The sequence below is a fragment of the Equus caballus genome, chromosome 22, assembly GCF_041296265.1.
Source record: "Equus caballus isolate H_3958 breed thoroughbred chromosome 22, TB-T2T, whole genome shotgun sequence".
NCBI lineage: Eukaryota > Metazoa > Chordata > Mammalia > Perissodactyla > Equidae > Equus > Equus caballus.
The window spans coordinates 34493005-34518199 of record NC_091705.1 but is presented as its reverse complement, the minus strand read 5'-3'; the positions used below and the strand labels follow the sequence as shown (position 1 = coordinate 34518199).

General features: G+C 51.5%; 1 protein-coding gene and 1 long non-coding RNA gene across 3 annotated transcripts in view; one reads left to right on the top strand and one right to left on the bottom strand.

The window, feature by feature from the left end:
- The first annotated feature begins 220 nt into the window (after positions 1-220).
- The window catches only part of JPH2 (junctophilin 2), a 60739-nt gene continuing 35764 nt past the window's right edge, over positions 221-25195 (top strand). For both annotated transcript variants that reach the window (XR_011431056.1, XM_023626607.2), the window contains exons 1-3: positions 221-259; positions 1221-2587; positions 22377-23160. Coding sequence is in view for 1 of the 2 variants with exons in the window: in XM_023626607.2 (XP_023482375.2) it covers positions 2209-2587; positions 22377-23160 (1163 nt within the window). In the remaining variant the exon portion in view is untranslated. The remainder of the gene's footprint in view (positions 260-1220; positions 2588-22376; positions 23161-25195) is intronic.
- On the bottom strand, positions 18284-22634 carry LOC111770014 (uncharacterized). The gene is made up of 3 exons (XR_011431057.1): positions 22385-22634; positions 20207-20418; positions 18284-20082 (listed from the first exon to the last, which is right to left on the bottom strand). It is a non-coding gene; the product is annotated as an uncharacterized lncRNA (long non-coding RNA).

Here is a 25195-nt window from a genome sequence, read left to right as displayed (position 1 = left end):
CCACTCAGCCTCAGCACAGGATTACCGGCATTCGCCTGGCCTTTAGCTACACAGGGTTTTGAACTCGGGCAACTCAAACTCCTCTAGCTTCCAGTGTGAGATGCTCTTTCCTCTCCCCTTGAGAGCAGAGCTGGAAAGAAACGTGTGATTCTCCAAAGGCCTCGGTGAGAAGCGGCAAAAACAGAACTCTCCGGGGGCAACAGTGCAGAGTTCTTAGAAGGGAATTGTGCGAGCAGGCTGTCGGCCAGCCTGGCCCGTGGTGAGTCAGAACCCAGAGGATACAGTCTTTACCCACTGCCATTTGCTGCCTGTCAGCTTGGCACACAACCAGGGATAGTGAGCTCAGAGGCTGGTGTCTCCACCTGGGGTGAAAGGTGGACACGGAAGGGGCTCTCCAAGGCAGGGGGCTGTGAACCACAGAGGAACCGTGTCGTGAGGACTGGGAACCAGCTGGGATGAAGGGAGAGAACATTCCTCTCCATTCCTGAAAGAACAAATCTGCAGAGTCTTAAGTCGTCATGGGATTTGGAGTATGTCAGATAATAGTCTGATGTTCTCAAGTGCCTTTTTCTAGTGCTTTCTCTCCTCCCCCTCTCCCATCTCTCTCTCACACACACCCGGCTTCCTGTTCTCAGCGGCCCGTACCTTTCCCAGAACTGCCCTGTGCTCCTGTTAACCCTGGGCTCAGCTGGGATTTCCAGTCATTAGCCTTGGCCACAGCTTCATGTCATAGAGATTTACTCGTCCCTTTCTCTAGAGTCTGTGGGAACCCGAGTGCTGAGCATCCGTCCAGGCCCTTAGCTCCTGCCCTGCCCCAAGAGCTCCCTGAAGTCTGGCCTCACAGCCTCTTAGGACACCAGAGCGAAAGGGAGCTTGGCAAGGGAATATTTTCAAAATATCACAATCCTTGAGTATTTCTGAGACGACCTCATTCCAACACAACGGGCAACCCTGAGTCTCAGAGGCAGAGAGAGGAGGGCGGGCTCCTCGCTCTTCAGAGGAGACAGATAGGGAACCGTGGCTGCCTTTTGCACTGGGCTCCTCCCAGGGTTTTCCCAGGGTTGGGGTGGCGGGAGGGAATTGGGGGTTGTGCGTGAGTGCTGGACTCAGATCTGCTCTATCTTCCAGACTCTGTTTCCAGAGCCTCACCTCTCTTTCCGAGTTCCCTCCTCTGCTTTCAAAAGCCTGCGTGAAACCATGCCCCGTTCCTTTCTCCTTAGGTCACCAGATTCCTTTGCGGGGTTGGCAGCGTGCGATACCCCAGGTCCTGTTAGGGCATGTGAGTAGTGCTGGGGCTGTGACTTGCCAACCTCTGTGCTCTGGGGGATTTTAAGTGTCCAGGACTGGCTGTTCCGCTAGTCTTCCTTTCCCCTCCCTTCCCTGACTCCTCTGCCCCTTCCCTCCCCGCAGACTCCCGGGACCATGAAGGTGGAAGGGAGCTCTTACCCAGTGGGAGAAAAGCCACCAAATTGCCCCAGCTGCTGATACTTAGTTCTCAGCGTCCCTTCCTCATCCCGCCAGCCACTCCCTGGGTCCGAAGCACTAGCCCAATTTTAAACACCCCTCCCGCTTTGAAGGAGGCTGGGCTGGCCAGGGGGTTATTTTGGGAGCAGCTTCTGAGATCCAATGGCCTTGTTAGGGCAACACTGACCTTTCCATCCCTGGAGGAGGGCAGGATTGGAGAGGGGGCGGGGCGGCCGCCCGGAGATCGACAGCCCCGCACACCCACTGGGGTGGAGGAGAAGGGGGCCAGCGGCTACAGGAATTCAGCCTCGGGCTGGGGCTGTCACCGAGGGGAATTTCCCCTCTTTGAATCGGACTGGGGACCCTCCCACCCCACCCCTTTCACTGTGCCTTCTTAAAGGGATCACACTGTTTTCCTCTGACTCCATGGAATCCAGACTTGGGACGCTCTGTGCAGACTTTGAATCTTTCCCTCCCGCTTCCTTCCCAGCTGGCAGCCTTCCTCTGGCTGATTGAGTGGGGGCCTCCCAGGCATGGCACTGACCAGCCGACCCAGTGCTGACTTGGCTCCTGGGCTGCTTCAGCCTCTGCTGGCATCTCGCGTGCCCCCTCCTGGGGCTCTGTGGCAGTGGTGAGTGGGGGGCCCAGCCCTGCGCCCTGAGCGTGCTTGGAGAGTGTCGCTGGCACCCCTTCGCCCTCTCCCCCAAGCTGGAGGACGGCGAGGTCGTCAGGAGCTATGATGAGATGAGCGGGGGCCGCTTTGACTTTGATGATGGCGGGGCGTACTGTGGGGGTTGGGAGGGGGGAAAGGCCCACGGACATGGACTGTGCACGGGCCCCAAGGGCCAGGGCGAATACTCGGGTTCCTGGAACTTTGGCTTTGAAGTGGCGGGTGTCTACACCTGGCCCAGCGGAAACACCTTCGAGGGATACTGGAGCCATGGCAAACGGCACGGGCTGGGCATAGAGACCAAGGGACGCTGGCTCTACAAGGGCGAGTGGACCCACGGCTTCAAGGGGCGGTACGGAACCCGGCAGAGCAGCAGCAGCGGTGCCAAGTATGAGGGCACTTGGAACAATGGTCTGCAGGACGGCTACGGCACCGAGACCTATGCGGATGGAGGTGAGCCCAGCCTGGGCCCCGCAGAGCTGGGGCAGGAGCCAGATGGGGTGAGGAACACTGGTGGAGGATGGGAAGAGCAAGGGGCAGTGTGGCACAGAATCAGAGGGGCCAGGATGTTATTTGCTGTGTGGCATTGGGCAAGCTGCTCTACCTCTCTCAGCATCCATTTCCTTGTTAGTAAAGGCAGTGCCAATAACCAGGGCTATTGAGAAGACTGGCAGGAGTGCTTAGTAGAAGCCCTGCCTTAGAGATACATGCTTAACACACATTCAATAAGATGTAACTGCTACTGTTTGCATGCTGGGTATACCAACTGCTGGGGAATATACTCTCGCTTGTGCTCTGCAAGAGTTTGCTAAGCTCAACATTGCCATGAAAATTATTTTCAAACAATAGATCATGAAGTGTCCATTCATTCATCCATCCACCCACCCACTCCTCCATCCATCCATCCATCCGTTCACCCACTGACTGACTCATCCACCCATCCGTCCATCCATCCATCCACTCACCCACTTATCCATCCATCGACCATCCATCCACCCACCCACCCACTGACTCATCAACCCACCCATCCCTCCATCCCTCCATCCATCCATCCATCTACCCACCCACTCATCCCTCCATCCAAGCATCCATCCATGTGTCCTTTTGTTCAGTGTGTATTTCTATAGCACTTCCTATTTGCCAGGCATTGTAAAAGGGTTGGATATAAAGGTGAATAAGACACAGCCCGTGGCTTCAAAGATAGGCATTTGGACAAATAACTGCACACCTGTATGTACAGAGTGCCGTGGCAGAAAAGGGCAGTTAGATGTGAGGAGATCATGGAATGCTTTAGGACAGGTGACATCTGAGCTGGATCTCGATGGGAACATCTCCTTTGTTGGGGTGGGAGTGGGACAGAGAGGAAGGAGTGAAAAGCTCAGAAGCATGAGTGCTCAGAGGGTTAAGGACACGGAAAGGAATTTCCTGCGGCAAAAGAGCCCTGGGAAGGGGCAGAGCAGACAGCAGCACCTCCTCCACTGGGTGTAACTTTGGACATATCACTTCTCTGGGCCTCAGTTTCCTCATCCATAAATGGGGTGTTTTAGAATATCAGGACTGCTCAAAATGTGGTCAGTGGACAGGCAGCATCAGCATCATCTGTCCGCCAGTTAGAAAAGCAAATCCAGGGGTCCCACTCAGGCCTTCAGAAGCATTCTGACTCTGTCTGAGGGCGGGCCAAGGCATCTATTTGAACAAGCCCATGTGGCAATCTTTATACACATTAAAGGTGAAGCAGTATTGCTTTAAATCAGTTTCTTGCAAACTACAGATAGTGGGCCAGCCTGGCCTGCTGCCTGTTTTCGTACAGCCTGTGAACTGAGAATGGTTTCACATTTTGAAATGTTTGAAAAAAACCCAAAAGAAGAACACTATCTTGTGACAAGTTAAAATTCTATGAAAGTCCCTATGTAACAGCCTCAAATTTGCCTCTTGGCCCACAAAGCCTAAAATATTTATTATTCGACTCTTTACAGGAAGCGTTTGCCAGGTCCTACTTCAAATGTTCATTCAGGTTCCTTCCAGCTCAGGATCATTCTGTGAAATCTCCCTCCCGTGCTCCATTGGGAAGAGGAGCTGACGCAGATAACTCGAAACTATGGCTAATTACAAAAACATATTTGGTATCATAAGGCATCGTGGTATATTATATTTGTCACGAGTCTCCCTTCCTTATGGTGAGGGCAGGAGGTGGGCAGTCTGGGAGGGCACTGGGGGTGGGGCAGGAAAGAGCATAGCCAGCCCAGGGTGGAAGGTTTGCTCACACTGAGGCCTTTGGGCGTACAGAGAGCAGCCTCAGGTGCAGGATGGGCTCCTGACCGGGCTGCCAATTGGTGAGTGTCTGGCGAGGACCCTTCCTTGAATGTGTCTGGATGTTAACAGGGTTGTCCCTGGAATTTCTGTGGGCACAATGGCGGCTGCACAGCATGGGCTGGAATTGGACAGAGGTGAAGACAACTTCTGGCTCCCCACTTCCTAATTCGGTGACCTCGAGCTGTTTGCTGAACCTCTGCAATTCAGTGCAGTTCAACTCAGGAGATGTGTATGCCCCACACTGCGCCAAGCCCTGGGGACAAGCAGAGAGCAAGCCTCAGTCTCTCTGGCTATAGAGTGGAGATAATCCTTGAAGGCCCGGCAGGCGTCAGTTCCCTAAGCAAAGTGGTGCAGTCTGCACGTGCCGACAATTCCCTCCTTTCCCTCTTCCCCCTCTCCAAACCAGGGTGTGTGTGAGGGCCTGGATGTGAGTCACAGGGACACACATTTCTGGGAAACTCTGCACTGATCTCCCACTATGTCGGAAAGAGGAGAAAACCATTCATTCATTCATGCGACCAACATTATGGAGCAAGAACTGTGTCAGGCACCATGCCGCAGCAAGGTCCAGGGGCCAGGGCAGGGAGCAAGCAAAGTCCTCAGGGAGCTTCCTGTCTAGTGAAGAAGACAGAAATAAACTGGAAAACAAATATACATGTAATTTCCAGAAGTTACTGATATGATGGTAAAAATAGCAGAGAAGGAAGAGGGTGATATTTTTGAATAGGGTGGTCTGAGAAGCAGGATGGGGAAGACTAGGGAGGCAGTAAAGACTTCCAGGCAGAAGGAATGGCAATTGCAAAGGCCCTGAGGCAGGACTGGGCTTGGCATGTTTGAGGAACAGCAAGCATGCCAGAGGGGTGGGCATAGAGTGAATGAAAGGAACAGGCAGGAGCTGACGGTGGAGTTGTGGGCCAGGTCACTTGGGCTTTGCAGGACCCTGGGTTTTATCCTAGGTGTGTCCAGGGGCTCCTCAGGCCAGGAAACTGGAAGACCTGCTCCTCTGGTTTGTCAGAGGCCCAGATTCTTCTGCTTAACGAGACGGCCCCACATCCAGGGGCCAGGAAAGCTCACAGATCCTCTCTCCAAAGCCACACACGAGGTGCAGCACTCCAAAATTAGATGTGGCCACTGCTTCGGAAAATCTCGTTAATCAACCTGTCATCAGTACCCTGAGGGTTTGTTAAGGACCTGCCCTTTGCCCCATCCTGTGTAGTGCTGAGGGGAATGTGGACAAATGAGATCCTGAGATTAGGAGCAGTTGCGAGTCGGCAGCCCTGGGTTATCGCTCTGGCCTTACCATATTACTTAATCTCTTGGAGCCTTAGTTTCCTCGTCAATAAAATGGACTTGTACTAATCTCTCATAAGATTTCTCGTGGGATAAAGGAGTACTCGATAAATGGTAGTTGCTATTATTACTACTAACTATCATCAATTCATTCAATAACTGTTGAGTGAGTATTATGAAGCCAGCACTATACTACACTGGGGGCAGAGGGGTGTAGAAATGAACAGAATGGGGAAGGCCCCTGCCTGCCAGAGAATCTAACAAGAAATTGTACTACAGCATGTTGGATGCTAGGCAGGGGCATACCGGGGATGAAGGGAGCAAGAGGCCGGCACCTAACCAGACTTAGGCGTAAAGGGAGGCTTCCTGGAGTAAGAGGCAAGCCGGGCTCTGAAGTCTGGAGTGAGCCAGATAACAAGGGTGGAGGACGGATGCTCCAGGTGGAGAGAACAGAGCGTACAAAAACCAGGACGTCCACACTCTGCAGTGCAGCTGGGAGAGCAAGCTGAAACTGGCATCTTATCTCCAGTTTTGAGAAGTATTGATCAAAGGGACAATATGTCCCATTTCCTCCACTCCCCACGTTACCTCGCAGTCAAATGTTGCCGGTGACCGTCTTCTCTAAACCAAAGTTTTCCAAACTGGAGGTGTCGCCCATTAATAAGTGGTGAAAACAATTTAGTGAGTCATGACCTGCATTTTTTTAAGATGAAAAAATAGAAGAGAACAGATTAGAATAGAACAGAACAGAACAGAATAGAAAACATCAGAGTGTTTCACAGAAAATAAGGTAAGGCACTGTATCCTGAAACATTTGTTCAGTTGGAGATATATGTAGATATTGTGTGTGTGTGTGTGTGTACAAGTGTCTGTGTTTATGTATGTGTTACGACGTCAAATGTATTTCCTACTGCAGGTCATGCTCAAAAAGTTTGAAAAGCACTGTTGTAAAGTGACTTCAGCTGGCATCTTCATCGAAGCCCCTGCCATTCCTACCTCCACAGCCCCTCCCTCTCCTCCGCGCTCACTTTGGCTGGAGGTTAAGCTCTCCACTTCTCTGGCAGGAAGGGGAAGGTGGCGAAGGCAAAGGAGCTCCGGCTCCCCAGCTCTGCTGTGAGCCTCCTGGGCCCCCTCCCCCACCTATAGTGCTTATTCCTCCCCTGGCCATATATAGCAAAGCTAAAAATAGCCACTGACTTAAAGTGCCAAAGCAAGCATACACCAGACCCTTAAGTAGTAACCTGTAATGTGTTGCGTGGCTGCCTGGCTGTTCCCACCCCAGAGACCAACAGACCCCGGGACTAGAAGGGCCATTAGTGATCTTTGCTTTCCGCAGTTCTTCATCTGGGACCTGTGCCTTGGCCTCAGAGGCCCATGAACGCGCTGAAATTGCAGGCAAGATGTGCGCGTGCAGGCAAGATGTGGGCGTGTGCGCATGGACAGCCTGTGGTTTTCTTAGGGGCATTTCCTCGGAGAGCCATCAGATTCTCAAAGTAACCTGGTGCTCAAATAAGTTCCAGAACCACTGATCTGGTTCAGTAATGCCCCCCAAGATGTGCAGTGGGAAAACCAGGCCCAAGGTTGACTTTTTTTCATAAAGCTAATAATAATAATGGCCAACATTTTTGGAGGGCTTACCATGAGCCATGTGCTGTCCTTGGCATCTGACATACGCTGTGTTATTTAAACCTTGACAACAACTTTATGGGGAGGTACTGTTATTATCCCTATTTTATAGACAAGGAAACTGAGACACAGATCATTTAAGTATTCTCACTCATCGTCCTCTGGCCAGTAAGAGGCAGAGATAGAATTTGATAATAAGAAATGGTTATTAAATATTTCACGTTATAAATATTTTCATAAGTGATAAACAACTATACAAATAGTCAGCACTGGCTATGTCATTTGTAAGACCCAGCGCAAAATGAAAATGCAGGGTTCCATCTTCAAAATCATTAAGGAATTCAAGATGGCGACAGAACATTAAACCAAGTGCACTTCCTTCTGAGAGCAGAGCCCTGTGTGACAGCACGGAGTGAATGCCCACGAAGCTGACCCTGACAACAGTGATGACTGTATCTGCCACTTATCGAGTCTTTACTATGTACCAGGCTCTGTGCTAAGACTCTTACATGCATCCCATTATTTAGACTGAACAACTCTCTCATCTACTACACTCATGGCTTTCACATTTTTATGATGACAACCCTGTAAGATACGTATTTCACATTGTAATTCTATGCATACGTGCACACAAATGTAAAACTGAAACAAATCATTACAAAACAATATTTCCCTTCCTATTGTGGGACTTGCTATTTTCTCTTTTATTTGATCTTGTTGATAGAATTATTATTCTATCTTCTGGAGAGAATTAAATGATGCCTTGATATATGTCAAGCACTTGGAACAGATTTTGGCATGTGGTTAGTACTTTTATTATGATTACATGCTGAAAAGATGATATTTTTATGTTTAACTATGATAAATGGATCAAAAACCCAAGGTTTTGGGCTCTGGATACAGTTTTCTTTCTCCCGCCCAAAGCTGATGACTGAAGCTCATTTTAGCCCCACTGCCTGAACATGGGAGCTGAACGAATTTGCCAGGATCGGGGCCTGCGCAGTACCTGCTGTCACATTATCTGGGTCTGTGATATGTGTTTCTTGAAGCAACTTAACCTCCATATTTATTTATTTATTTGCTCCCCGAAGAAGTGTCTTTTCTATTGATCTATTTGTCTATCTTTGTGCCAATGCCACACTGCCTTGGTTACTGGAGCTTATATTAAGTTTTTAAATCAGAGTAAATCTGCCAACTTTGTTCTTCTTGTTCAAGACTGTTTGGGTTAGTCTAGGTCATTTCCGTTTCTATTGACGTTATAAAGTCAGCTTGTTGATTTCTACAAAAAAGGCTGGCTGGGAATTTGATTAAAAATGCATTAGATCTATACATCAACTTGGAGAGCATGGACATCTTACCAGCAGGGAGCCGTCCAATCCATAGATAAGGAAAATATCCCTATTTATTTACGTCTTCTTTAGTTTTCATTCAGCAATGTTTTGGAGTTTTCAGTGTCTTACAAATCTTTTGTTGAGTAAAATTAAGTATTTTTTATGACATTGTAAATTACATTTTAAATTTCATTTTTCCAATTTTTCATCGTGAGGCAGTAGAAATACAGTTATTTTTACATATTGACTCTGAAGCCTTTCACCTTGCTAAATTAATTTTTTAGTTCTAGTGTGATTTTTTTGTTTTTGTTTTTTAGATTTAAAAAGAATGTCTTTCAACTTAAAACTTCTTGATTGCTATTAAACGTCAAGTGTAGACGTCCTAAGAGAGTCTGGTGATACCGAAGGAGGCACGTGGTACTTAAGCACCTGGGGCTTCCAGGAGCCAGATCTGGGTTCAGATCCCAGCTGTGCCACTTCTCAGTTCTATGAACATGGGCACATCATGTAACCTCTCTCAGCTTCCATTTCCTTCTTTCCATTACGGATGTCAGAATCTCCCTCAAAATATGATTGAAAAATGAAGTGAACTGATACAGAAGAAGCACTTAAATAATGCCTGGCACATGGAAAACGCTGAAACAGATCTTTTCTTTTCTGTGTTTCCTTCACACTCCAAAGAGTGAACTGATTCAGGATGGCCTGAACCTCAGCTGTCCCTATTTTGGAGAGAATATTTCAGCACAAAAACTGGATTTTGACTCTGGAGCAGTTAATCAGCCCGGCCCTCGTTCTGCCTTGAGTCTTGCCAGTGTAGATGGAACCCATGCCAGGCACGGTTCCATTTCGAATGTAGAATCAGCATAATTTAACCTCATCTTGAAAATCTCATCCCAGATCACAGCCAGGGGTCAATACAACAGCCAGCTGAGTTGCTGTCGTGGCAGCTTTTGGCATTCTCTGGGACCCTGGGGAGCAGAGTGGACCCTCAGCAAGACAGGGAAGTGGACATAATTAGCCTTTCCTCTCTATAGCCTTCCTTTCTGTGATGCGTGAGTCCAGCTGGCCAAGTGTCTGCAGACGTGCCCCTGTCCAAGGCCAGGCCCTCGGGATTCATTGAGCTTGCTTGTTTCCAGGGTCTGCTAATTCCATGTCCCCAGCAGCTGTTCCCTGGACCAGCCCTTGCGGCCACACCCTTTTGAGGAATGTCCAGTCTGATCTTCTGAGGGCCCTGGTTGAGGGTGCCGTGTGTGGTAAGGGGACAGGGTTGCTGACTGCCAAGGACCGGGGGCTGTCCTTGTTCTCTCCTATCCCTTTCCAAGCTAGAGCTACAGAGAAGGTGGGCAGTTGGGTCCGGTAACGAGCGAAACATCCAGGACCCCGACTGGCTCCCACATAACTGCTTTGAGTGGCCAAGACCCGCCTGGCAAAATCCATAGAGCCATCCAGGGGCAGTGGGAACTCCTGAACCCCTTCCCCTCATGCAAGCGGTAGTACCTTGTGCCCAGAGGTGTTCAAGCTCTGGACACCATCGCTAAGGACGGTGTAGAATGGGGACCACACGCCAAGGCCTGAGGGCTACACACAGCTGTGCCGGGAATGCTGTATGGCATGCACAATGTTTTTATTACTTTTATTTTCAATGAAGTTTGAATCCCTTAGAGATAACATCTTAACAAAGTCATCCAATTCCTTATCATTGATGGCAGGACAACCTGACAGTATGTGCCCATGATGGGATGTACAGAGGACAGTATGTGCCAGGAAGGTGTGGAGCAGGGGCAGTTCATGCAGAGGCTTGCAGGCCGTTGTAAGAATTTGACTTCTACTTGGAGAAAAACGGGGACCATCAAAGTGACATGATCTGACTTCGTTTAAAGGGATTCCTTTGGCTACTGTGTTGAGAGACAGGGGGACAGGAGGTGATACAGAAAAGGGTAGAAGCAGAGAGACCACTTAGTGAGTTTATGGCAATAAAACAGGTGAGAAACAGTGATGGCCTGGACCACCATCTTGTCACCAGGAGTGGAGACAAGTGGTTGAACTCCGGATCCATTTTGAAGGTGGAGCTGATAGATTTTGCTGATAGATTGGATGGGGGAGCATGAGAAAGAGGAATCAAGGATGGTTCCAAGGCTTCAGCCTGAGCCATGGAAGGATGGCGTTGCCCTGAACTGAGACGGGATGAGGGGTGCGGGGGGGAAGGTCTGGAGCTTGGTGTTGGACATCGTGGGTGACAGAGGCCTGTTAGATGTGCCACGTGGGCATGAGGGTTGTGGGCAGCGCTGCATACAAACAGAGGGGCCTCCTTCTGAACTGAGACCCTCTCCCCTTGATCCCTTTTGCCTCCCCAACAGCCAGTTATTTCTGGTTTCCAAGGCCCTCAGGGTTGCTGAGCTGACCCGGGGCCTGGCGAAGGGGCTTTGACTCGGGCCCCTGGGCTGTCAGCACCAGGCAGCGTCACCTGGTTAATCCCTGGCTTCTCGTTGGAGCTGTGGGGCGTCATCCGGGGCAGCAGCCTCGGGACGTGGGGGTGGTGGAACCCTGCAGGCTGCAGGGACTTGTCCTACACCTGCTGCAACCCGACCCTGCTCTCGGGAGCTGGTCGCAAATGCCACCGGCTTCTCTGCTTTGGGGCGCTGATGGGGGATCCTGGGAAACCGGAGACAGCGGCGCACTGACAGGCGGCAGCATTTGGAGCCATGGGAAGAGACTTTGGTGCCACCCTGCAGTGGGGACAGAGCAAGGCCTTGGGATTGTTACAGGAAAAACAGAGTGCAGTCTAAATGCCCGCCCAAAGGGACTGTTACACGAGCTCCTGAGACCACGCCATAAAGTATTGAAGCCCTTAGACAAAGGCAGACCCACTCTACTCACACGGAAAGGAATGGAAGACATTTTAACTGAAAAAGAGCCACTGGACAGATACTTATTGAGAGCCTACTGCCTGCTAGGCAGTGTTCTGAGTGATGGGGATAGTGGTAGGGCGGGGAACAGCTGACCTTTTAGTCTATTTGTTATTTGTTTCATGCATAGGCTTGTAAATGAATGGAAAAGGCCTGGAAGGACCTAAATTGTTAACAGCAATTACCCCTGGGGAGACAGTACAGGGTTTTCTTATTTTTTTTTTAAGATTTTATTTTTTCCTTTGTCTCCCCAAAGCCCCCCTGGTACATAGTTGTGTATTCTTCGTTGTGGGTTCCTCTAGTTGTGGCATGTGGGACGCTGCCTCAGCGTGGTCTGACGAGCAGTGCCATGTCCGCGCCCGGGATTTGAACCGACGAAACACTGGGCTGCCTGCAGCGGAGCGCGCGACCCCAACCACTTGGCCACGGGGCCAGCCCCCAGGGTTTTCTTATTTTAAATACTCCTTTCTTTTTGAATTTTATGCAATGAGCATGTGACTTTTGTAATTTTTTAAAAAGCACCCTCTGTCCCAACACATAAATAACATTTATATACAGACATGGTAAGAAGTCTTAGGGTACAAAAAAGCATTTGGGGGCTCTAAGCAGAATTCTCTAGAATCTAGGCTCAGATCCCAAATGATCTCCCTTTGTTCCTCCGCACTCTGGGGTATTCAGCTCTTCAAGGCAAGGCAGAATTGAAAGGCAAGCAAGGCCGCAGATCTGTTCTTTAGTCCCAGCTGAGCTACTGAGCTACCAGGCGGCTGTGTGGCCTTGGGCAGGTCCCTCTACCTCTCTGTGCCTGAGCTTCCTCCTTTGTATAATGAAATGACTGAACTGTACTTACTCCTAATAGTAAGCTGATTTTCTTTCACAAGCAACACCAGCTCATTGACTATGGCTGCCTGGAGATGTGATGAGGGGAGGCTGCTTGGCCACATGAGTACTCAGCATCAGGGTGGATTAGCAACGTCTGTTGTGGTCACAGGATGGGGAAGAGACGGTTCATGTGACAGATTACTTGTTGCCTTGGGCTAGATGGTCTCCAAGGTCCACTCCACTGTCACCTTCTGAGGATTGAAATATTCTCACCTACCCGAGTTGAGGTTGTCTATGACCACGGTGACCATTTGCAGATACCAGGCACGTGACAGTCTGTATGAAGTATGGGGTGCTGGCACCAGCTCCTACCGGCTCATGAGAGCCCACTGTTAAATTTTTAGAGACTTTGCAAGTAGGCTGTTCCACTGTTGGTAGCTTGACTGGCAATGGTGCGAATAATTCTATGATGGAAATTGGCCAACACTATGAATCAGGGTTGATTGTTTTTCCAACGAGCTGTTTACCAGTGTACCAGTGAACAGTGTGTGAATACGAACAGCCCTTCTTCCCTTCTCACCCACACTTAGGGCTACCAACCATCCCCGTGTGCCTGGGAACCATCCTGGTATTAGTACTGAAAGTCCCGCATCTCGGGACGCCCCTCAGTCTCAGGCAAACGGAGACGACTGGTCCCTGCGGTGACTTCACTTCCCTGAGTGAAGGGACCCAGCATCAGTCGAGAGTCTAAGGTCTCTGCTAGACGACCCACGTAATACTCACAGCAACCTGGCAAAATACGCTTGCCGTGCTTACTTTACTGAGCCGACAGAGACTCACAGAGAACTCGTCCAAGGCCTTGTACTCATTCACCTGACAGTGTTGCTGAATGCCTCCTATGTGCCAGGCATCGCACCGAGCGCTGGAGATGCTGTGGTGAGCAAGGCAGCCTCAGTCCCTGCCCTCAGGACACGCATTCTAACAGCAGAGACCAGCACCGAACAGCTGGCTATTTACAACAGGGGATAAGTAATTGGAAGGGCAAGTAGGAGAGTTTATGAGCTGATAAGGGGGAACCTAGCCTGGTGGGGTAATCAGAAAAGGCCTCCTTGAGGAAGTGATGTTGAGGCTGAGATCTGAGGGATGAAGAAAGGTTATCTGGGTGACAGGGGAGCCACACTGTGCCAGGCAAAAGGAACATCAAATGCAAAGGCTTGGAGGTGGGAATGGAGCATGTTATGTTCCAGAAAAGGCTGGAGCACAGAGATTGAGAGAGTGGGGTAGATGAGGATGGAGGGATGGCTGGGACCGGACCATGAGGGCCTCGTGGGTCACAGTGAGGAGTTCTGACTTTATCCTTATGGTAGATTCTGCTGGACACCCTCAGACACCCCTCAGGACCAGGGTCCTCATTCCTCCAGCTGCCGGGAGTGTTGGCTGCTGATGGCCCCTAACTGGGCATTGGTGTCTGTCAAAGGGAGATGCCTTACTCTGGGGGCAACCCACAGCTGATGACTGGCTGATACAGGAGCACACAGACCTGGCCGCCTTGCTTTGATTTGGGACAACTCCAAAGGGCCATCCCAGCTCCAGAGATCCCGTGGGGTCAGCTGAGGCTCAGCTGGAACTGTTCAACTTCTTCCACCGTTGAAGCCTGCTCCCTTCCTTACAGGTGCCCATCCCGAGAGCACTCCCCGCAAAATCACCCACATGCAATCTCAGTCGCAGACGACATTTCCTAGGGACCCAAGACAGTCCCCCTTCCAGGCACTGGGAAGCCATTGCAGGGTTTTAGGTGAGGCACCCTGAGCAGATCTGCATCTTATAAAGGAGACGACTCTGGCAGCAGCGAAGAGTAGATTGAAGCAGATGTCAGTGGAGGTGGGAGAGCGGGGAAGCTGCTGTGTGGTGAGCCTCGGAGAACTGCCGCGGCCTGGACCAGATGGATGGGTGCAGATAAAGAGGAGTGGGGGATTAAAGAGATATTCCAAATCAGGTCTATCTGTGTCCAAAGCCCAAGCAATTTCCACTATTCTTTACCGCCCCTAAAGATGTCTCAGGCTTGACTTGCTTGCTCTGGGACACTGGGTCCATGGTCTTTATCAAGATGGGTTAGAGCCAAGCTGGGATGGTCCCCTATACCCAGGGGCATCTATATGGGTGTCTGTGGCACGGGCATGAATGTTCGCCACCATGTGCGTTCCTGGTTTACCTGCTCCGGTTTTGGTATGCCTGGATGAAAGCCACTGACCCCCGGACTCTCTGGTGCTCACTCTCCTACCTGCCAGGCTCCATCTTAAATCCAGTCTGAAATCTGTTGATGACACTTCCATGGTCCTGCCCAAAGTTCTTGTGCTAACATCTGAGACTATGTGAGAATACTTGGAGAAGGATCGGGGACAGCTGTTAGACAAAACAGACAAGATCTAGGCAAGATAGCTGCCATCAGAGAGAAGAAGAGACAAACGTCTCCAGCAATGAGAGTTTGGAGGGAGGAAGGAGTCCTGGGGAGGTTTCCTGAAGGAGGTGGCTTTGAAGCTGGGCTTTGGAGGGTTTGGGAAGACAAGGCTGGGAAGGGGAGTTGGGACCAGGTCATGAAGACACTGGACTGTCAGGTGAGGACTTCCATAGGCAGTGGGGACCCTGGAGTCGAGCTGGGCCTGATTCCTCGTCTCTCCATCTCTGTTCAGTCCTCCAGGGACACTGACGTCCGGAGGCTGATAGGAGGTCGGTGGACACGTCTTACAGCTCTTACCCAGGTTGCATATTACAGTCACCTGAGGTCCTTTAAACAGTCCAGTATCCATGCCAATCAAGTCATAATCTCTGGCCAGAGGGCGGGTCTTGCACTATAGACGTGGCTTCCAGAAACTGCTCTGTTGTGTGTGTTCAGGGGGTGTGCAGGCAGGTCTCACTGATGAACAGACCCCCAAATCTTCTTCCTCCCAAGGACGCAGGCTCTAAGGCCTCCTGAGTCAGGGGTGGGCATTCCGGGCACATGCCTGCTCCCTCACAAGCCACCAGGCAGAGGCAGAAAATCGGGGCTGGTCTCATTCCCTCCGTCTGAGTTCTCTCTGTCCTCTCTGGCTCCTTTGCATGTTTCCAGTTAATCCTTTCTGGGCCAGCTTTTCTGAGCAAAGACTCTGACCTGCCAAAAAGCTAGCCTTTACTGAGCACCGACTATATGCTGCTTGCCTCACATATAGTTCACTTAATCTTTGGTCAACCAACCCTCCCCACTCCCCTGTCACCCAGGACCTGGACCACCATTACTCTGGACCATGGCTGGGGCTGCCTAATGTTTATTTTTGTGATGGTTGATTAAATCTAGACTGTTCCTGGCGCTAGACTCCAAGCCCCTTGAGGGCAGGGATCTGTCTACTTGTTCACCGCTGCGTCCCCCACACCCAGCACCAAGAAGGCAGGGTCCACAGCAAACACTTGTTGAATTCAAAGGAACGAATGACCATAGGAAATAGGTATCGTTACCTCCATTTTACAGAAAGACAAACTGAGGCTCAGCAGGCTTGAATACTTCATGCACGTTTTAGAACTACTCGGTGTCAAGGTTAAGGTTAAAACCCAGGTTATTCGATCCAAAGCAGAAGGGCGACTGCAGAGAGAAAGCGATATGCAGGTTTTATTAAATTCAAGAGCCTCCTCCGAGGGACAGAATGGTAGCTACCATGGGTGCAGCCCTCACCAGCCTGTGACATGTACCCCCTAATTCCCCGGGTTCGAGCTGGCTGCTGAATCTAGACTTGAACACTCTGGCCGCCGCTGCCCATCACCATGGAGCAGTGACCACGGGCTGAGTCCTGCCCGTGGAAGAACGGAAGCGTGTCATCCAGGAGAAGACACTCGGAGTCATCAGATGCTTACCGTGGGCTTCCTTGGGCCTGGGAACTGTGCTAGGTTCTGGGATCATAGTGGGAAGCAGCTGGACATGGCTCCCTCCCTCTTGGAAGCTAAAGTCTGGTAGGAAAGGCTTACGGTGTACAAATGATCTTAATAATTATTTAACTGCAATTGGGAAAAGTGCCAAGAAGTACAGGGTAACATGACGTCATGTGGCAGTACTCAGGGTGTAGGGTTCAAGAAATCTTCCTGGATGAAGGCACATTTAAGCTGAAGTTTGAAAGATTGGTAGAAGTTGGCCAGGGGAAGCGGGAGAAGAGCATGCCAAGAAGAGGAAAGGAAGCAGGTACAAAGGCCCTGAGGTGAGAAGGCGAGTGTGACTGGAGAGCTGTGCAAGACGAGTCAGGAGAGGTGGGCAGGGGCAGCCCACGCCAGGCCGAGTAGGCTGCTGAGGGTCTTGCTCCTCACCCTGAAGGCAGTGGGAAGCCCTGCAGGGTTTAAAAGGCCAAGTGAGGGGGACAGCCAAAAGGGTATCAGAAGGCATGTCCTTCCACAGGGGCCCTTCTTAGCCAGACAGCTGTGGGCAGGGTCCTCCTTCTCTCCCTCTTTGGATGCGTTCTTCCTGTCCCCAGGGAGAACTGTGCTCTCTTAGAGAGAGTCAGCCTGGGGACGGCCCCAGCACTTGGCTTTTCCCCTTCCCAGGGCCCCGCCACTCCCAGCCTCCCCTGGGTGTCTGTGCCTCTTGCCACTTGCTCGTAAGTTTCCTAATATAGACTGGCCGTTTCCTCCCAACTGGTGGCCAAGAGCCGCTCTCCTGTTGCAATCTCAGTTTTTCTTGGGCTTAAAGGGACCGTGTCAGCCCATTCACACCAAATTTAAGCTGAAGGTGGATTGATTGACTTAATTTCCCAACCCAGAGATGTCTTCTCTCTTCCCCCCACTTACTATCTTCTCTGCCATCTTCTCTTCTTGTTCGCTTTCCCCTTTCATACTTTTTCTTTTTTCTGAGACAAGTGGAAAGAGCACAGCCAGCCATGGATGTAAGTTTCGGCTCTGGCATATTAACTAGTTGTGTCATCTTGGGTGACTCTGACAGGAACCATTAATACCTTTCTGGTCATGTTCACAGAGCTGTTTTCAGATGGAGAGAGCAGAAAGGAGAGAATCAACAGCTATAGAATGCACACTGTTCATTCATTCATTCATGCATTCATGCAACAAACATATACTGAGGACCTCTTTGGTGCTGTCCTAGGCACTGAGGATACAGCAGCGAACGAAAGAGAATGGAATCCCTGCCCCTACGGAACTGACGTTCCAGGGAGGAGACGGTCGATAAACAAGAGAAAAAGCAAACTATGTTATATTAGATGTGCTATGAGGAAAAAGAAAGCAAAGAAGGGAGCTATAAGATCTTAGGTGGAGGTTATCATTTTAAAGACAGTGGTCAGGGAGCCTTCAGGGAGATGGCATTTGAATAAAGGCTTGAAGATGGTGAGGGAGTGAGCCATGCAGAAAGCTGGAGGAAGCGCATTCCAAACAGAGGGAACAGCAAATGCAAAGGCTCTGAGGCAGGACCATGGCTATTGTGCGGGAGGAACAGCAAGGAGACCATTGTGGCTAGAGTGCAGTGGGAGAAAGGGGAGAACGGAAGGAGGTGAGGACAGAGGAGTGATGGAGATGAAGTCAGGTAGGGCCTTGTGGGCCACTAAGGACTTCAACTTTTCCTCTGAGTGAGAAGGGGCAGAGCAGTGCTGTGATCTGACTTACTACGTTTGAACAGACTCCCTCTGATTGGTGTGTTAGGAATAGATGCAAGAGGGAAAGGCGGAAGCAGGAGCCCAGTGTGGCAGCCGTTATGAAAATCCAGGTGAGTGATAATGGGGGCTCCGGTAGCCAACCGGTAGCAGTGGGGGTGGTGAGAAGTGGCCGGATTCTAGACTCACTTGGAAAGGAGAGCTGCCAGGATCTCCTGATGGATATTTGCAGGACACTGTGCTGGGTGGTTTTTTTTTTTCTTAAAAGTTTATTTACAAATTATTTATTTATTAAATCCACTTTGTCGAGGTATAGTTTCCATGCAATACAATGCACTTTAAGCGCACCATCTTGACAAATGTACACCTGTGTTACCACCAGCACAACCAAGACACAGAACATCTCCATCAACTCAGAAAGTTCCCTCGTGCCCGTTCACCCTGATCCCTCCACTCCAGCCTGATAACCAGAGATCTGCTTCCTGTCACTACAGATTAGCTTTTTCTAGACTCTCACGTAATTGGAATCATCCGGTTTGTACTCTTTGGCCTCTGGCTTCATTCACTTGGCACGTTTCTGAGATCCTCCCATGCTCTACGTATCAGCAGTCCATCCACGTTGTGGGTGTCAGAGTCTGCTACTTTTTATTGCTGACTCGTATTCTGTTGTGTGGTTGTTGACCACAGTTTATCCACTTGCTGGTTGATGGACATCTGAATTGTTTCCATTTTTTGTTGTCTCCTTTTTAATCTTTCCCAAAACCCTGGAAAGTGGGTATTATCTTTCCATTTTCCAGATAAACAAATCGAGAATCAGAACAAGTAGCTTGTCCAAGGTTCCCCCGCTTCGATGCTATTTGAAGCCAGTTTGTGTCTGACTCCACGTCTCTTTCTGTCTCCCCGCCTCCCATACAATGTGACCACATGTGCATGAGCTGGGAAAGCGGAACATACTAGTTTTCCATCTATCCGTCTCCCCATTTTTTCATCCTTTGCACCACACTGTCATTTCTCTGTGTTTTGCACCTGCCACGCAGTCCCATTTTCCACTTTCTCAGCTTGAGTCAGACCTCAGTCTACATATCAATTCTGCTCCTTCCTCACTGTGTGACTTTGGACAAGACACATAAGCTCTCTGAACATCAGTCCAAACTGGGGAAATGGAGGTCATATTTGCGTCTTCCTCTATGAGATCATTCCCAGAGATCTCCGCTCTCTCTGTCTCTCCCCATTTCTCTTGGGCCCTTTCATACCTGATATTCTGTGATCATTGGTTTTTCATGGCTGGTCATGGAAGGGAGGAGAGACCTGACATCCCTCTTACTCGCGGTGGCTCCGCCTGCTGTACGCCTCCCTGGGAGCACCAGGGGCCTCCTCAACAAATTAAACCAGAATTCCTGGCGGTGAGGCCCAGGGATCAGTATTTTTTTAAAGCTTCCCTGGTGCTTCTGAGGTGCCGCCAGGATTGAGAATGAGGGGCTCAGAGCATGAGCTTGGGCATGGGAGAGACCTGGGTTTGGATCCTGCTTCCTTGGTCAAGCCGCTTAACCTCTCAAACCACCGACTTCCTCTCCTGCAAATGAGCATCATCATGGGACCCGCCTCACAGGGCTGCCAAGAGGTGTAAGTGAGCCCTCTGCATAGTACCCGAGCCTCACGGGGCTCTGCATGCAGAAAGGGCTGGGCGGGCGAGGAGTGGGAGCCTGGGCTGGAGCAGCCAGTGCCGGGGGGGACCAGGCAGTGTGGACGTGTGCTCCTTCGCCTCCAGAGTCACAGTGCCCCAGTTCTTAGAAACCCAGCACCCCAAAGTTAGACGAAACCTTAGAGAGCTTCATATCCAACCTGTCACTGACCGATGTAATGGAGGCCGGAAGAAAAGAGAGCTGCCCAAGGTCACACAACAAGACGGAGTTTCTGGACAGGTTCAGCCAATCAATCAGCAAATCTTCATGAAGCACCTGTATGTGCCGGGCACTGTTCCAGGTGAGGGGGATACATGAGAGGACAAAACAGGAAAGATCCCTGCCCTCGTGGGGCTTCCACTCCAGCTGGGGGAGAAAAACAGTAAGACTTGAAGGATATCTGGAGAAAAGAGTTCCAGGCAGAGGGACCAGCCAGGGCAAAGGCCCAAAGGGAAGCGTGTCTGTTGGGCTGAGCTTAGGAGTCCCTTACCTGGCTGACGGATGCAGGTACCCAGCCACCCCGGGTCAGAGGACTTGTTGAGAAGGCCATTGGGTTTTTGTGGTTAACCAGGGGAAAGTCTCCACTTGTGTTTATGACAAAGGCTCTGAATCTCCCCTCTCCATTCAGTGAACGTTATGTGTCCGGCCCTGTTCTCTATGCGGGAGCTGCAAAGATGAAGCCAGGCCTGGCTTTCCAGGGAGCTGCAGTGGGAAAGAAAGATCAAGAAGGGAGCACAAGGGTGTGTGGGGTGGGGGATGATGAGCTGGAGGTGACTGTGTAACTTCGAGGGGGCTTCTACCTCCAGGCTGACGTTGACGTCTGGAGCTGCAGAATGGAAGGGAAGGGGCTGGGATGTATGCGGGGGAGTCAGCAGGACGCAGACAGCAGTTATAAAAACACGAGGTGACGCGATCACCCAGGAGGATGGGGAGGAGGTTTTGGGTGGAGCCCTGGGGAGCACAGCAGGGTGGGATGGGGGTGGAGTAGGAAGATATCTTGTCAGCTTTGTATCAGCTTGTTCCTACAACGCAGGTGACCTCACACACTAGCACAACTCTGCAGAGTCACAGTATCACACACATAGCTTCCCTTCCAGAGTTTTTCAGAGACAGTAACTCATTTAAACCTCAAACAACTCTACAAGGTAAGAGGCAATTATTATCTCTGTTTGACAGATGAGGAAGCTGAGGCACAGAGAGGTTAAGTGACTTGCCCAAGGTTACACAGCTAGTAAGGGCAGAGGGAAGATCTGGACCCAGCAGCTTGGCTCTGGGGTCTATGCTCCTAACCACTACCCTGTGCTGCCTCTTATTCACACCATGGCACACTTACAGAGTCTTGTTCCCAGGAGGTCACATGTTCACACTCATGGACCGCGAGGTCTTCATTGCTGACATCTCCTTGTACACACCACAGTCCTGCATACACATGGTCTTACCTGGTCTGCTTCACTAATGCCCACAAGCTCGCACACTCATTTAGCCTCAAGTGCCTCCTACTACTTTGTGCTTTAACACTCAGATGGCCTTGCACACTCAGAACCTCTCACACAACCATAATGTCACCTCCACAGGACCTTGGGCACTCACCCGACTGTGTTCACACTGCATTGCACTCATGATCTCATATTGTCAAAAGACACTGACATGCACACCCATAAAAGTCCTCTATACACACGGCCTTGCACAAATACACACTCTCCCATGCTTTCCAACCCAGTTCCATGCTCTCCAACATTCACACTACGGTGCAAACTCACTGTCTGATCCATTCATGAGCCTCCACATTTGCATCACCTTGCACACTAGGATAACCATGCACACATGTTTAACCTCACAGTGCCTGGCCTGCTCACATACCTTTGCACCCTTTGACCCTCAAGGTCTTGTACCCTCACTCAACCTGGCCTTTCCTTGCACACTGAAGACCGCGAATGCTCTCATAACCTTATGTTAAGGTCCCATTATGTTACACTTGCGTGATCTCAGTCACCCTCTGTGCATGCACTGCCTTGCACACTCATGACTTTGGGCCTCCACTACCTTGCACACTCCCACAATGCAAATATCCACGTTACTACACAGACTCACTGTCTTAGGCACTCATGCTCTTGCACACTCATTCTCTCTTGTGTGGTTCAAAACCTGTGCACACTCATTTAAGTTCACACTCACAGAGCCTCACCTGCTCATATAACTTCACAGTTTAAAACTGACTCACTTAACCTCGCCCTGTTTTGCACACTAGAGATCTTGGTGTGTTCCCACCAACAGACATACACCATCATGCAAACTCCTCTGCTTTGTCCACTCGTGTCCTTGAACACTCGTTTAACCTCGTGCACTCCCAGGGCCTCACCTGCTCACACAACTTCATACACTGACGCTCTGCCTTGCATAACCTCACTCTATTTTGCGCACTTGTGACCTTGCCATGTTCCCACCAACAGAAATATTCACATCACTGCGCAAACGCCTATCTTGCACACTCGGGTAACCTCATCCACTCAGAGCCTCCCCCACTTTCCTAATTTCAAACTCCTCGCCCCTCGGACGGCCTGGCCCCCTCCTGCCGGCACCCCCCCCCCCCCCCCGGTCGCGGCCCACAGGCGGGGGCCCCGTCGTGCTGCCCCACTGACGCGCCCTCTCCTCGCCCGCAGGGACTTACCAAGGCCAGTTCACCAACGGCATGCGCCACGGCTACGGCGTGCGCCAGAGCGTGCCCTACGGGATGGCCGTGGTGGTGCGCTCGCCGCTGCGCACGTCGCTCTCGTCCCTGCGCAGCGAGCACAGCAACGGCACGGTGGGCCCGGACTCGCCCACGTCGCCCGCCTCGGACGGCCCGCCGCTGCCCTCGCCCGCCATCCCGCGCGGCGGCTTCGCGCTCAGCCTGCTGGCCAACGCCGACGCGGCCCCGCGCGCCCGGCCCGGCGGCCTGTTCCCGCGCGGCGCGCTGCTCGGCCGGCTGCGGCGCACCGAGTCGCGCACGTCCGTGGGCAGCCAGCGCAGCCGCGTGAGCTTCCTCAAGAGCGACCTCAGCTCGGGCAGCGACGCCGCCTCCACCGGCAGCCTGGGCGAGGGCGCCGAGGGCGCCGACGACGCCGCGCCCTTCGAGGCCGACATCGACGCCACCACCACCGAGACCTACATGGGCGAGTGGAAGAACGACAAGCGCTCGGGCTTCGGCGTGAGCGAGCGCTCCAGCGGCCTGCGCTACGAGGGCGAGTGGCTGGACAACCTGCGCCACGGCTACGGCTGCACCACGCTGCCCGACGGCCGCCGCGAGGAGGGCAAGTACCGCCACAACGTGCTGGTCAAGGGCACCAAGCGCCGCGTGCTGCCGCTCAAGAGTAGCAAGGTCCGCCAGAAGGTGGAGCACGGCGTGGAGGGCGCCCAGCGCGCCGCCGCCATCGCGCGCCAGAAGGCCGAGATCGCCCTCTCCAGGTAGGAGCCCGGGATGGGGCAGAGGGGAGGGCCGCTCCGAAGGGGTCCCGGGGCAGGGCGACCCAGGAGGTCATGTCTCCAAGGTCAGGTGTTCCCCCCATGACCTTTGGAGGGTTGGTTAGTTGGAGGCGCTTCAGGATATGGTGGTGTGTTTATCACCTGTGGTAGGTCGCGGGCGCCCAACCTGTTCACCCATCCAAACTCCATTTGCTTAACCCGTCCATTCACCCAACCTCTCTAATAGCCACCCGAACAACCATCTCTCCACCCAGCTTTCCAACCACCCACCTACCCAGTCAACCACTTTCTGTTTACCCATCAACCATCCAGGCATCCATCCATCCGCTCAACTCCTTCATTCACTTAACTTCTTGACTACCCACCTGAACAACCCGTCCATTCACCCAACAGCCTCCAGTCACTCAGCCTCTCTAACATCCACCTGAACAACCATCCATCCTCTCGTTGACCAACCACCTGCATTCACTCAACTGCTCCCATCCCCCCAGCCGCCCATCCTAACATCCAACCATGCATCCGTGCCCCTAGCCACCTCCATTTATCCAACCACCCTGTCTTCCAACCTTGTTTCCATCCACTGAAGCAACATCTGCTCCCACCCACCTGCCCAGTCATCCAACCACATATCCCTCTAACCACCGCCATCACCCAACACTTCCATCCAACCACCATCTGCGCTGCCCATTCACTCACCCCTCCCACCTGCCCATCCCCCAGCTCTGCATCCATTCAGCACCCGCCCTTTCATCCATATTCAAACCCCTCTGTGTCTTCTCATTGTGCTTCAGAAAAGTTCTAATGTTGTCTTCAAACATTTATAGCACCTACTGTGTGCATAGCACTATTTTAAGTGTTTTACAAATATGGACTCATTCAATCTCCTTAATGACCTTATAAGATCAGTCCTGTTTTTATTTCCATTTTACAGATGGGCTAAATGAGGCTCAGAGAAATAAAGTGATTTGTCCCAAATCACCCAGGTAGTGAGTGGCCCTTCGTAATCTGGTTCCTACCCCCCTCTCCAGCTTCATTTTCCACAGCTCTTGCCCTGGACCTGGATTTTTTTCTCTGTGCTAGTCACGCTGGCCTTTGAGCATCCGTCTGTAGCTCCTCCTGACAGACGGCTTTTGCTCCTGCTCGTTCCTCGGCCTGGACTGCTTTTCCTTCCTGTTGCTGCCCACTTAATTCCGACTGCTGCTTTGGACTCAAGTCAGACCTGACTCCCTTAGAGAGCTGATGAGGCCCAGGCCCCGTCACAAGCTGCCTCTCACTCAGCTGCGTGGCCGTCTTCTTAGGATGTCTCACTGTTGCAGCTCTATGTTGCTTATGTGGCCTGTTTTCAACCTACTGCTTATGAAGGGCCCCGTATGTGCCAGTCGCTGTTCTGAGGTCTTATGTTAACTCGTTGAAGCCTTACAAGATGTTGATGAAGTAGGTGCTGTTATTATGCTCTTTTGGCCAATGTGGAGTGAGCTGCAGGGCCAACAGCGGGTGTGGTAGGACGGCGGTGAAAGGCACACACCTGTCCCGGTGCCCATAGCAGTCCTGCAGGTGGCTCTGATGGCCTGGGCTGGAGGCTGTGACATTGCAGTCTTCAAAGTTAAGCAGACTCAGGGCCGGATCTGCCGTCTTTGAGCTCAGAGACCTGGGCCGATCTGTTTATCCGTCTGTTCTTTAGTTTCCCCCTCTGTGGCACAACCACATGTATGTTCTTGGCTAAATCAACCTCAGTTGTCTCATCTGTAAAAATAGGGTTGGCCTGAGAGTTAAGAAAGATGGGGCAGGTCCAGCGCTTCACGGTCGTGTCACGGGGCCAGCTCCCCGGGAATCCGGCTCTGAGATGGAGATTAGTGTGCGGGGAGGTTGTGGGGATGCTGTCAGGATCTACGCTTGTGGGGAAGGGAAGGGAGCAGGACTGGGCAGAGGGAGACCATCCCCAGGGCAGCCTCCGCAAAGGCCTCAGCCCACCTCAGGGGCTCTGCGGTGCAGACGCCCTTCAGAGTTGTCCCAGGTT